The 12,500-nt window shown below is 18.1% G+C and overlaps 4 protein-coding genes across 4 annotated transcripts in view; 1 reads left to right on the forward strand and 3 right to left on the reverse strand.

The window, feature by feature from the left end:
• Nucleotides 1–221: 221 nt before the first annotated feature.
• Nucleotides 222–2,702, forward strand: PRSY57_1367400 (hypothetical protein; the record flags this gene model as incomplete). Its single annotated transcript, XM_020115241.1, has 1 exon — nucleotides 222–2,702. The coding sequence occupies one exon, from the start codon at nucleotides 222–224 to the stop codon at nucleotides 2,700–2,702; it is 2,481 nt and encodes an 826-aa protein (XP_019970164.1).
• Nucleotides 2,703–3,112: 410 nt separating this feature from the next.
• On the reverse strand, nucleotides 3,113–3,391 carry PRSY57_1367500 (mitochondrial import inner membrane translocase subunit TIM9, putative; the record flags this gene model as incomplete). Its single annotated transcript, XM_012909594.2, has 1 exon — nucleotides 3,113–3,391. The coding sequence occupies one exon, from the start codon at nucleotides 3,389–3,391 to the stop codon at nucleotides 3,113–3,115; it is 279 nt and encodes a 92-aa protein (XP_012765048.1).
• Nucleotides 3,392–4,825: 1,434 nt separating this feature from the next.
• PRSY57_1367600 (mitochondrial carrier protein, putative) lies at nucleotides 4,826–6,547 on the reverse strand (the record flags this gene model as incomplete). The annotated part of the gene is made up of 1 exon (XM_012909595.2): nucleotides 4,826–6,547. One exon carries the CDS (start codon nucleotides 6,545–6,547, stop codon nucleotides 4,826–4,828), a length of 1,722 nt encoding a protein of 573 aa, XP_012765049.2.
• A 1,871-nt stretch (nucleotides 6,548–8,418) lies between these two features.
• The window catches only part of PRSY57_1367700 (DNA repair endonuclease, putative), a gene marked incomplete at both ends in the record, with an annotated part of 5,073 nt that continues 991 nt past the window's right edge, over nucleotides 8,419–12,500 (reverse strand). The window contains one exon of the mRNA XM_012909596.2: nucleotides 8,419–12,500. This exon is cut by the window's right edge and continues 991 nt beyond it. Within this exon, the coding sequence (XP_012765050.2) occupies nucleotides 8,419–12,500 (4,082 nt within the window).

The following is a 12,500-nucleotide window of genomic DNA, read 5'->3' on the forward strand; positions in this document are numbered from 1 at the left end:
GTATATATTTAATAATATATATATGTATATATTTATTTATATTATAATATATTCATATATTTACGTACATACATTTATATATATTGTTCTTCGTTCCTTTCCCCATGTACACATAGAACCTTATTTTTTTTTTTTTATTTTTTTTTTATTATTTTTTTTTTTTTTTTTTTTTTTTTTTTTTTTTTTTTTTTATTTTATTATTTTTTTTTTTTTTTTGTGGAATGGCCCACACATTTTTGAAACGTTGTGGATGTAAAGAATACGATTTATTTTTAAAAAATAAAGGAAAGGTATGTTGTTATTTTAATTTTTATAAAAAGGAAAGTGTTCATAACAATGTAGTAAGTAATATAAATAATGAGAATGATAAGAATCATTTTAGTAAAAATATGAATGTCGATTATGATAATAGTTGTGTTAATAGTTATAATAATGAGAAAAGAAAAGATATAATTTTACATAAATCATTTAGTTTGTTACAAAATTGTAATGTTAAGGAGACGATAGACATATTAAATATATATATAAAATTAAAAAATGAAAACATAGAATTTTTAAAGAATATATGTTTGAATTTATTAATGAATAAAGAAAAGATAAGACATATGGAAGTTTTGATTTTGTTAAAAAAATTTTCTGTTATAAAATGTAAAGATTATTATTTATTTTGTTATTTTAAAGAAATATTAATTGACAATATGCATGTATTTAATTTTGAAGAATTAATAGATATATATTTTTGTTATACAAATTTAAATTATTTCGATTATAATTTTTATTTTTTAATTGAGAAAAGGATATTTCATAATTTCCATAAAATCGATATAAAAAGATTAATTATGTTAATACAATGTTTTAATAAGAAGCGAATAATATCTAGAAATTATATGACTATATTATTATATAGTATATCAAAAAATATGAATAATATGAATATATTTGAGTTATGTGTTCTTTTTTCATTTTTTAAAAAATTCCATATAAATAATACAATACTTATAAGTACTTTAATTCATCGATTTAATTATCAAGTTACTATAAATGAAGCGCCTAAATATATTTCTATGTTTTATAATTTTTTATCTTATGTTAAACGAAAATGTGTTGAAAATTATAAAATGTTCCAAGAAAACAAAGAGTTGTTACATATGATACAGAATGGGAATGAAATATTTATTACTAAAAAAAATTTTGAATATGAAAATGGGGAAAAAATTTTAAATAACAAATTAAAGGAAGAAAATAATAAAATACATAATGATGTATTTGATGATTCTGATAAAAATTTGGTATTATTTTCTAAGGAATTAAAAAAAGGAATAGAAAATACATATATAGAACAATGTGATGAATTAGATAAAATAAGAGAAAAAACAAATTATATTAAATATAATCGTTACAATATGAATATATTATATATAATACAAAATAGCTTGAAAAACATGGAAATAATAACTAGGAAACATATAAAGAATATGAATGTTATGTCATTGTGTTTATTATCATGTTCTATATCTCATATTAATAAAAATAAATATATGCTTGAACAGATTGCCGAATCCATTGGTAAGAATTCAACAAAATTATCTCCCGCATTAGTTAGTTCTTTTTTATTATCTTTTAGTAAATGTGGTCATAAACATGGTCCTTTAATTTATTATTCTCTTGACTTTTTTTATAAATATTATAGAATTTTTGATATGAATAATATTGGATTGTTTTGTAAGGCCTTACATCTTTTTTGTATAAAAGAAAATGAATTTATTGATAAACTCAATAATTATATGATAAATATAAAAAATACAAATAATAATATTAGCAACATAATATTTGATAATATGTCTGGTGAAAACCATCACGTAGTATGTACAAATAATTATTTTAAGAGTGATGACCATGGGGAAAATAATATAACAAGTGATGATATAAATAATTTATGTTATCATATAAAGAAAAAATTAGACAATGATATGAGCAAATTATATTATGAAGATATTAATGATTATTGCCACAAAGATTTATTAAATAATGAAAAGGAAAAAAACGTCGATAAGAAGAAAATAATAAATAATTTGAATAAAATAAAAGATCACAAATATGTTAATTTTAGTTATATTGATTATGAAAATATAAAAAAAAAAAATTATTATAAAAATAATTTATATAATATAAATAATAATATTGGATCTAAATATAATATATATATAAATAATATTGTCTATATATTAGAATATTATGCTTTTTTATTAGTTAATAATATAAATATATTAAAACTTTTATGTAATATATTTATAAATTCAGAACTAAATTATATATTATATTCAAGAATATTTTATGCTTTTTATATTTTACAATTCAACGATAATATTATTTATAAACTTATACATAAATTTATATTGCATCAACCATTATATGAAGTTATGTATAAAGAAAAGCATATCATAAAAATTATAGAAGCTCTTAAATATTATGATGATAACAAAAATGAAGATAAAAACAGTGACATTTATTTTTACGTTTTACCAAAGAAGACATTTTCTTTTATTTTTAATTTTTCAAAGTATTTCTTAACATATATTTTTTTGAGAAAAAATGAAAATTTTCTCAAATCATATTTGTATCCTATCAAAACTCTCCCTTTTTACAATGATGAGAGTATATATCTCCACGTGTCTTGTAATTTATTTAATAAAAGATTATAAAATATTTATATCTAATAAATAAATCAAAAAAAAATAAAAAATAAAAAAATAAAAATATAAAAATAAAAAAATATATATATATATATATATATATATATATATATTAATATCTTTAAAAAAAAAATTATTTATATGGGATATATTTGTGTATACATATAATAATAAATATTATTAAAATTATTTATTTTAATTTGTTAATTTGTTTGTTATTTTATTATTTTTTTTTTTTTTTTTTTTTTTTTTTTGTATTTCCATATAACTTTAATTTGTATAATGTTATGTAATATTATGTAATAATATGTAATTTCATTTTACTTTTCCTTCCTTCTATCCTTCCTTCTATATTTCCTTGTTTGTTTATTTCCTTTTAATTATTTTTATTTTTTTTATTTTTTTTATTTTTTTTTGTGTTATGTTTTTTTTTGCATTTCATTATTCAAATTTTGCGTAAACTTCATACCAATTCTTTGTGAGAAGATGGAAAACTTTTTTACACAATTTAATATACAATTATTTTCATTATTGTCTAATTCTTTTGAACGAAAGGATGTTATGCATTCGTTAAAACACCTTTCTACAATTGAATTATATGTATTCATAGTATCTTCATATTCTGCTTTGTTGATTTTCTTCAATATTTTATCTCTGTCAGATTTATTAAAAGCGCTCAAATCTAAAGACTTCTCCATTTTTTTTTTTTTTTTTTTTTTTTATATATATATATAAATATGTAGATAACAATATTCTGAATATGTTATAAGGTATGTTTAAGTGTATTGAATGGGAAAATATTATGTTAATAATATTATATATATATATATATATATATATATATATATGTATATGATTTATGTTTATTTTTTTCCTTTTTTGAACAAGTTCTAAAAACGCAGTCACCCTGTTCGCTAGCTTTATTTGTATGTTTATATATATATATATATATATGATATTTTTTAACGAGTGTGTCTGGGTTTATTTTCTGTTATCATACAATATATTCTACATCATGATATGTTCATAGTTTAAAAAAAAAATAGAGAAAATAAATATAACAAAATGTAATATAATGTTATAAAATTAGATTAACTTATTCTACATATATAAATATATATATTATATTATTTTTCATATTATGATTTATTACAATATGAATAATATTATAGAATGAAGAAAATATTACAAATATGTTATATAATTTTTATGTCATATTTTTTTCATGTAATCTGTTCTTATTTTTCTTTCTTCATTCGAAAAAAAAAAAAAACAGAAATATATATATATATATAATTATATATATATATATATATTTATTTATTTATGAATAGGAAAATCTTAAGATATATTTTTTACATTTGTTATATATTGTTAAATTATATAACATTTATTTATTTATTTTATATATTTATTTTATTTATTTATTTATTTTATTTATTTATTTATTTTATATATTTATTTACTTTTTTATGATGTTTTATATATGGAGAGTATATTGTAATATATTTATTTAAAATAAAAAAAAAAAATTATAACGGGGATATAGGAAAGTATGAAATATAATATATTTAATATATATTTAATATATATATATATATATATATATATATTATAATTTCTAGTTGCAAAAGGAATAAGTATATATACACATTAAATCGTTAAAATATTTGGGGATTTTTTATTTATAAACATATGTACTTATATGTTGTAAATCACATATTAGTACATATATATATATATATATATATAATGAAGATATTTAAAAATTAATATTTTTGAGGTTTAATTATTTGAAATAAAAAAAAATATAAGGATTATATTTATAGGTATTATTTTATCTTTTAAGTGTAATTAAAATTGAATACTTGGAACATTATCATATATTAAGAAAAAAAAAAAATATATCTATATATATATATATATAAAATATAATAAAAATAAATAAATAAATTTGCATATGTATATCATTTATATACATACATTGGTGTAAATTTTTACAAAATAAAATTTATGTTGTGATTAATTATAAATAGTTCTGTTTTAAAAAAAAGATATAATATATATATATATATATATATATATATATATATATATATAACATAACACAGAAAAATTTAGGTTTGTATATTTTAATTTTTTGAGACGAGATGCTTTAATATTTCGTAGGACATAAATTGTATAGCACCTGAAGGTATACATTTCAACATTGATGGAAATAATCCATGATAAAAATTTCGAATTCCTTCAAGATAATAAATATTTTTTATACAATGTAAAGTATTTTTATAAATATAATTTTTATTATCAATACCATTATTCATCATTCTTTTTCTTACGGTATCTCCTGGGAAAACAATAATTAGTGATGTAAGATTACTTAAAGATCCTGCTAATGATGAATACAAAGCTAAAGTAGGAATATTATTATAATGGTTTGATGAATATGTTTGGAATATGTTTTTATAAAAGTCAAAGAATAACATTTGTAATGTAACATATGGTACTCCTGTTAATAATGTTGGAATATATCCTTTGTAGAAACCAGAAAATCCTTCTTTTTGTATTATTTCATATATCATTTCCATAATTGATTTTTTTTTATATAAAATATGATTATTATTTGTTAAATATTTTTCATTGACACCTAGAGCCATACGTATACTTAATAAATCTAATGGATATGACAGAGTTTTTTGTATAATTCCCGAAATATATCCAGCTGTTATACTTTCATAATAATTAAATGTATTGTTTGTTAAAATATTACTATTATTTTGACAACTATTTTGTATATCCATACTATTATTATTATTATTGTAAACATTTTTTTGTTTTATTTTTGCTTTTTTTAATTTATCTTTAATTATATCATTCGTTCCAAATTTAGCTGAATATACAATTCCACCTCTTATCGTATTAACAAAATTACCTTTCCATAATCCTAAAACCCCTTCTTCTTTTATAATAAAAAAGAAGCTTTGTATAATATTCCGATATTTTATTGATGCCTGTTGATTTTTAATGTATGATCTTTGAATATATTTTATTTGCTTTCCAAAATTATATGTTATATTATTATTTCTATTACGATATAGATTTTTATAATTTTTATTTACAAGTTTGATATGTTTGATATGTTTCATATGTTTTATATTATTATGAATATGATTTATGTTTGGGTAATAATTAAGTAATATTTTTTTACACATTTTATGAGGGCTATTATGAATATTATAATAACTTGGGATATACTTATTTATATTTTTTGTACCTACTTTTTTGTTATATGTTGAAAAAAAGTCATGTTTGATATTTTGATTTTGTATCATTCGATAATAATTATAAGAATAATTATTATTATTATTATGAGGGTGATTATGATTATGATCATGATGATGATTTATTTTATTTAATTTATTTATTTGATTTTTATTTTTATTTATTCCTTTCAATGAATTTATTTTTTTTTTAAAATTTAGAAACATCACATTTTGTCTTTTAACCAAATGGAAGCGTAACTTTGTTTTGTCATCATTTTTGGAAAAGCATAAATTTTGTTGATTATTTGACTTTAATTTATTTTCTACATTCGTAGCATTTTTTAAAATAATGTTATGATTAAGGATTGCAACTTTTTTATTATGATAATTGTGTTTTTCTTTTTCTAAATTTCTTTTTTCTTCTTTTTTATATTGATTAAACATGGGTTGGATTTGATAAAATAGTTTTATACGATCAAAGGGAGCAAACAGTGTTTTTGTGAGTATTCCTGAAATTAGTCCACATACTAAGATTTTATTTTTATTTTTATTTTTTTTTTTCTCTTCCTCATTTTTGCTTGATATATCCATAAAATGAATGTATATATGTTAAAATGAATTAATGTGGTAAGGTAAACAGGTATATATTAATATGTATATGTCAATATATATACATGTATGTATATGTATATATTTATTTTTTCTTAGCTATATATTACATTAAATGTTATTATTTATATTATTATATTATATTATTTATTTGTTTGTTTATTTGTTTGTTTATTTGTTTACTTGTTTATTATTATTATTATTATTATTATTATTATTTTTTATTTTTATTTTTTTTTTTTTCTTTGGAGTGATAATCCAATTATATATATTCACATATATAATTATTATTTAATACACATCAAAATAAGGACATAAAAAAAAATATATTCATATAAATATTTTTATATATATACACACTTACATATATATATTATATATTTTATGTACATTTTATAAGATATAATCGGATGTAACTATTTTAAAAATTAAAATGGAAACATATATAAGAGCTTGATATGTGTTTTTATATGGTATTTATTTTTTTGTGTACCATTATTTTATGAGTTCTATTTTTTGTGATTTATATCATGGAAGTAATAAAAAAATTGATAATAATAAAAAAAAATAAAAAAAAATTAAACAATAAAAACAAAATTAAAATGTGTTGATTATTCTTATGCTCACATAAATATGGTATTTCATAAATTATATATAATATATATATTATATATATATATATTTTAATTCGTAATATATTTAATACTTCATGTTTATTTTTAGTACTTTTTACTTTTTTTTTTTTTTTTTTTTTTTTTTTTCTTATTATTCTTCCATTTTGTATTGGCATGTGATGTTTTTTTAATGATTCAAAAAGGAGAAAAGAAATGAAAATATTTTTTTTTTCCTACATAAATATATTATATATATATATATATATATATATATTTATTTATTTATTTCAATTTATATTATTAAACATTAAGTCACAGTTGTGTAAAATAAAGAGATAATATTTTACATGTAATAAATTTGTTATGTCAATATATTTTAATATGAAAATATATTATATACATAATATAATAATATTATATATTTTAAGTTATTGAGGAAGCTATATATATATATATATATATATATATATACAATATTGTAATGTTGGCAAGTATAAATATACAATTTTTTTTATTTAAAAAAAAAAAAAAAACAAGGAAAAGGTGATAATAAAGATCATGATGAAGATAAATATAAATATAACAATCATAACACAAAATTTTTGGATTATAATATATATATTGATATTTTTCTTTTTTTCCTTTTTTTAATTTGTGAGTGTTCCCCATATATGCTATATATTATTTTGTTCGAACATAATAATTAACATATATTTAAGTAATAGATAAAAACAAAAGAATTATATAAAATAAAAGCATGTATATGTATTTAATTTATTTTATTATTTTTTTTCTTTTGAATGGATATTTTGTATCATAAAGCTTATTTTCATTTAAAAAATTATATATATATATATATATATTACATAAAATTTAAAAAAGTTTTACTTATTTCCCGAAATGGTGTAAACGTATATATAAATTAGGAAATAAAAATATAATATATATATATATTGGACAGATTGGATCATATAAGTGATGTCTCATTATAGTATTTTTTTTTTTTTTTTTTTTTTACACGCACCTCGAAATATAATGATTTTATTATGTTAAAAATTGGAATTTTAATTATAAAAAGAAAGTATATATATATATATATATACATATATACATATATATATATATATATATATATATATATATTATAATAGGTTCACAAAAAAAATAAAAAAAAAAAAATTATTAAAAATATGGATATATTTATTTTTTTATTCATTCATGTTTTATTTCTTTTAATTTTTATGATATATTTTCATTTAAAAAATCATACAACAATTTAGCATTAGATTTGCTCATATAATTTTCTAATTGTTCTAATGTTTGTTCACATAAATGTCTTAATGATTTAATATTATTTATTAGATAATGCATATTTTTCTCATTTACCCCTGGTAGACTTTTTAAAATTTCGATTGCATTCCAATTTGTTACATTTTCAACCTTTTTTATTTCTTGATCATCTTCTATATTTTGTAAATGATATAAATTTTTATCAAAAAGATCATATATGGTTTCGTATTTATATATCTCTTGTTTATTCTCTACATTTTCTTCATCATTTATTTGAATTTCCAGGTGGTCATTTGTCTGAACTCCTAATTCATCATTTTTTCGATTATTATCCTCTTGAATCTCTTTATCCTTAATTTGCTTTGCACCTGTTGTATTATTTTGATCATCCACCTCCTTTGCCTTCTTAACGTTATTCTTACTTATAATATATTCCTGTCGAACATTTTTTTGTAGGGTCATATCAATATGTAGTGATTTGAAAATGTCAGGTTGACTAGCATTAACTTTTAATGACCAGAAAAGTTTGACAGTAAAAAGAGAAAAGGGACTCCACAATATTTTGAGTTTAGGAAACTGAATACATATCATAATGAGTTTTGTGTAGACTGAATATTTATCATTTAATGATGCAAAATAAAATAAATTTTTGTTATTAAATTCAATGAGTAATACATAGGTTTGATAATATTTAGACATTTGATTTATTTGATTATATAATCTATTATTATTTAAGGATTGTATTAAATCTATAATTGATTTTCTTTCAACACATATATCTTTGGTTAATATATAATCTCCTACTAATAATGAATATGGTATAATATGCATTTTACTTTTATATAATTTATATGTTAAATCAGATTTTAATTCTCTTATATCTACAATAACAATAGGTTTTGTGTTATTAAAAATACTGTATAATATAAAATTAAGATTAAATGAATCTATTGAAAATTTGTGTAAAATTTCTTGAATTTGTTGTATAGTTTTTTCATCAAATGTAAAAGAGGAAATGTTTTTATTCATTTTATTTTGATAATTTTTTATAAACATTTCTTCTTCTTCCATACTTATAAAATTGTTATAATGATTATCTAATAGAACATTATTATTTTCTAAAGCATATTCATCTATTTTAACATCTTGAAACCTTTTAAATTCATCACATAAAGATTGATTAAAGTTTGTTATATTCTTCTTATTATCCTTAAATCTTTGTTGAAAATTTAAATATGAATTTATAACATTTTTAAACAGTTTTTCATTTTTGTTAAATACATTTCTGTCTAATTCAAAACGTAAATTATTTCGATTTTCAAGAAAATTTATCCAGTTGGATTTTTCAACTTTAACTTTGTTTAAATATTTATTGTAATGTATATTATTCTTAAAGAATATTAAAAACACTTCTACATTGTTGCACATATCATTCCATATTTTTAATTTATTGAATACATCAATTGGTTCATATATGTATTCATTCATTGTTTTTTTTTCTTTACCTTGGAATGTATTTTTATCATCATTCATTTCTGTTTTTATGAGATTATTTTCGGGGTCTTTATTATAATAGGTAGAATTTTTATTGATACTACTGGAACTATAATTATTATTATGAATATAACATTTGTTATTATTATTATTATTATTATTATTATTGTTGTTGTTGTTGTCATTATTTTTATTATCGTCATTATTTTTATTATCGTCATTATTTTTATTATCGTCATTATTTTTATTCTCGTCATTATTTTTATTATCATCATTATTTTTATTATTTTCATTATTTTTAACATATATAAAATTATCCTTCTCATACTTCATGATATACTTAAAATATTTTTCCTCATGTAATTGGTATACACTATATTGAAAAAGACGGGCACAATATATTTCGACATTCCTAAAAATATTCAAATCAAGGGTCGTCAAAATTATACGATAAGGTTTAATTGTCATTAAGAATATTTCTAAAAAATCCAAATTTCCACAATATTCATTTATTTGAAAAAAATTATCATCTCCCAAATGGTCATCGTTTTTAAGAATATTTTGTTCGTCATTCGTTTGTTGTTTATTGTGATGGTCTTTATTTTTTTCTTTATTTTTTTCTTTTTCTTTTTCTTTTTCATTTTCTTTCTTTTTTTTTTTGGCATTTTTTTTACATTTCCCATCTACTTCATTTTGTTCATTTAATTTAATTTCCTCTTCGAGATTGGGCTCTATATCGAGCTTCTTATTGATTGCATCAATTTTTTGATGTAACGTTTGAACGAAATTATCTTTTGTATAAATATTTTCATAGTTCTTATTTATGCATAAAATATATATATGTGGTTTAATATATTTGAGATTGCGTGTTTTATTTTTAATCATATCATAAGAGATATTAAAAGGATTATTTTGTAGGTTGAAAAGGTTTGAATTATTTGACATGTTGACATTATTATTATTATTATTATTATTATTATAACTTTCTTGAGAACTAACAGAATCGTCCGTAATATAATTGTCAGTAATTTTATTTTCTTTTTCTTCTTTAATAAGTATATTTAAATGTTTCTCACACTCAAAATTATTGTCACCACTATTGTTGTTATTATTGTTTTTATTATTATTATTGTTTGGGTTAATTATGCTATCCCTATTTTTATCTTTATCTATATCTTGATTTGTGTGAAGAAGCAAATTATAAAATTCTTTTTGCATATAAAAATTGTCAACTATTATTACTATTGGATATTCTATCTTATCCATAGATTTATTTATTTTTGTTTGATTTTTATACATATGCATCATGTTATTATCATTCCTTTGATCAACGTTTATTTTATCCATCTGGTATTTACATTCTTTGTGATCATTAATAACTATATGTTCATCAGATTTAATAATACCATTTTTCTTATTAACAGCATTAATTTCACTATCTGAAGATTTTATTTGTATAATATCATCCTTTTCTTTTTTTATTAAATTATACATATTTTCATTATTACTATTATTATCATTAAATTTTTGTAATTCTATTATTTTCCTTCGTTTATTGTTATTTTCTGTAGTATTACTATTACCATTTTTAGAATGTTTCATGTTTATATTATTGTTTAATATAATAGATGTTCTGTGTCCTGTATGTTTGTTATGGTTCAGAGGTTTTTTATTTGATTGCTCATATTTTTTTTTATTTAATATAAATTTTCTTTTCATGAGATTTTTATTTTTGATTCTTTCTTTCTGTTGAATTATCTTTTCATACTGTTTTTTTTCAATATCTCTATTATAGGCTAATTCGTATACCCAATTATATAACTGATTAGATTGTTTTTTAACTTGATATGATTTATGAAAATATTTATTATCATACTGTATGACATTAATAATATTTTGTGTATTATTTATAGTATTTATATCATTTTGATCGAGTAATATATCCATTTGATTTAAAAAATGGTTTTTTCTTTCTCTTGATAAATAAAAAATTTCGTTAGCTTCATTACAGTATAACCAAATACATTCCTTATCTGCTTCTTTTAAATTATTAATATAATTATAAAATATAAGTGAATCATATATAAACAGATTACATAACATATTAACTAATGTAATAATTTCTTTTAATAACTTTTTAGTATTATAATTAAGTGTTTTTGTCTTAATATAGTTAAGTACATATGCTTCTGCATTTTCAGAATATAATAAAGGGTTTAAATCAAAGTCATGAAAATTAAAATTTTTTTTTATTTCTAGATTAAGGTAATGTAAAATATTAAGTATATTTTCTTCTATTTTTAAAAGAACATTTGGAATATCAAGATTAATTTCATATATATGTGGTTGTAGAAATTTATTATTTAACGATATATGTATGTGTTTATGAAATCTTGGATAACAATAAATTCTTTTCATAAATAATTTCTGAGCTAAATTAACAATATGTTGATGATTAATTAATTTTTTATTATTACTTATTCCTTTAATAAAACCAAATTTATTTCTTTTCCTATATAACTCGATAATAAATATTT

This window comes from Plasmodium reichenowi, chromosome 13 (genome assembly GCF_001601855.1).
Source record: "Plasmodium reichenowi strain SY57 chromosome 13, whole genome shotgun sequence".
Lineage (NCBI taxonomy): Eukaryota > Apicomplexa > Aconoidasida > Haemosporida > Plasmodiidae > Plasmodium > Plasmodium reichenowi.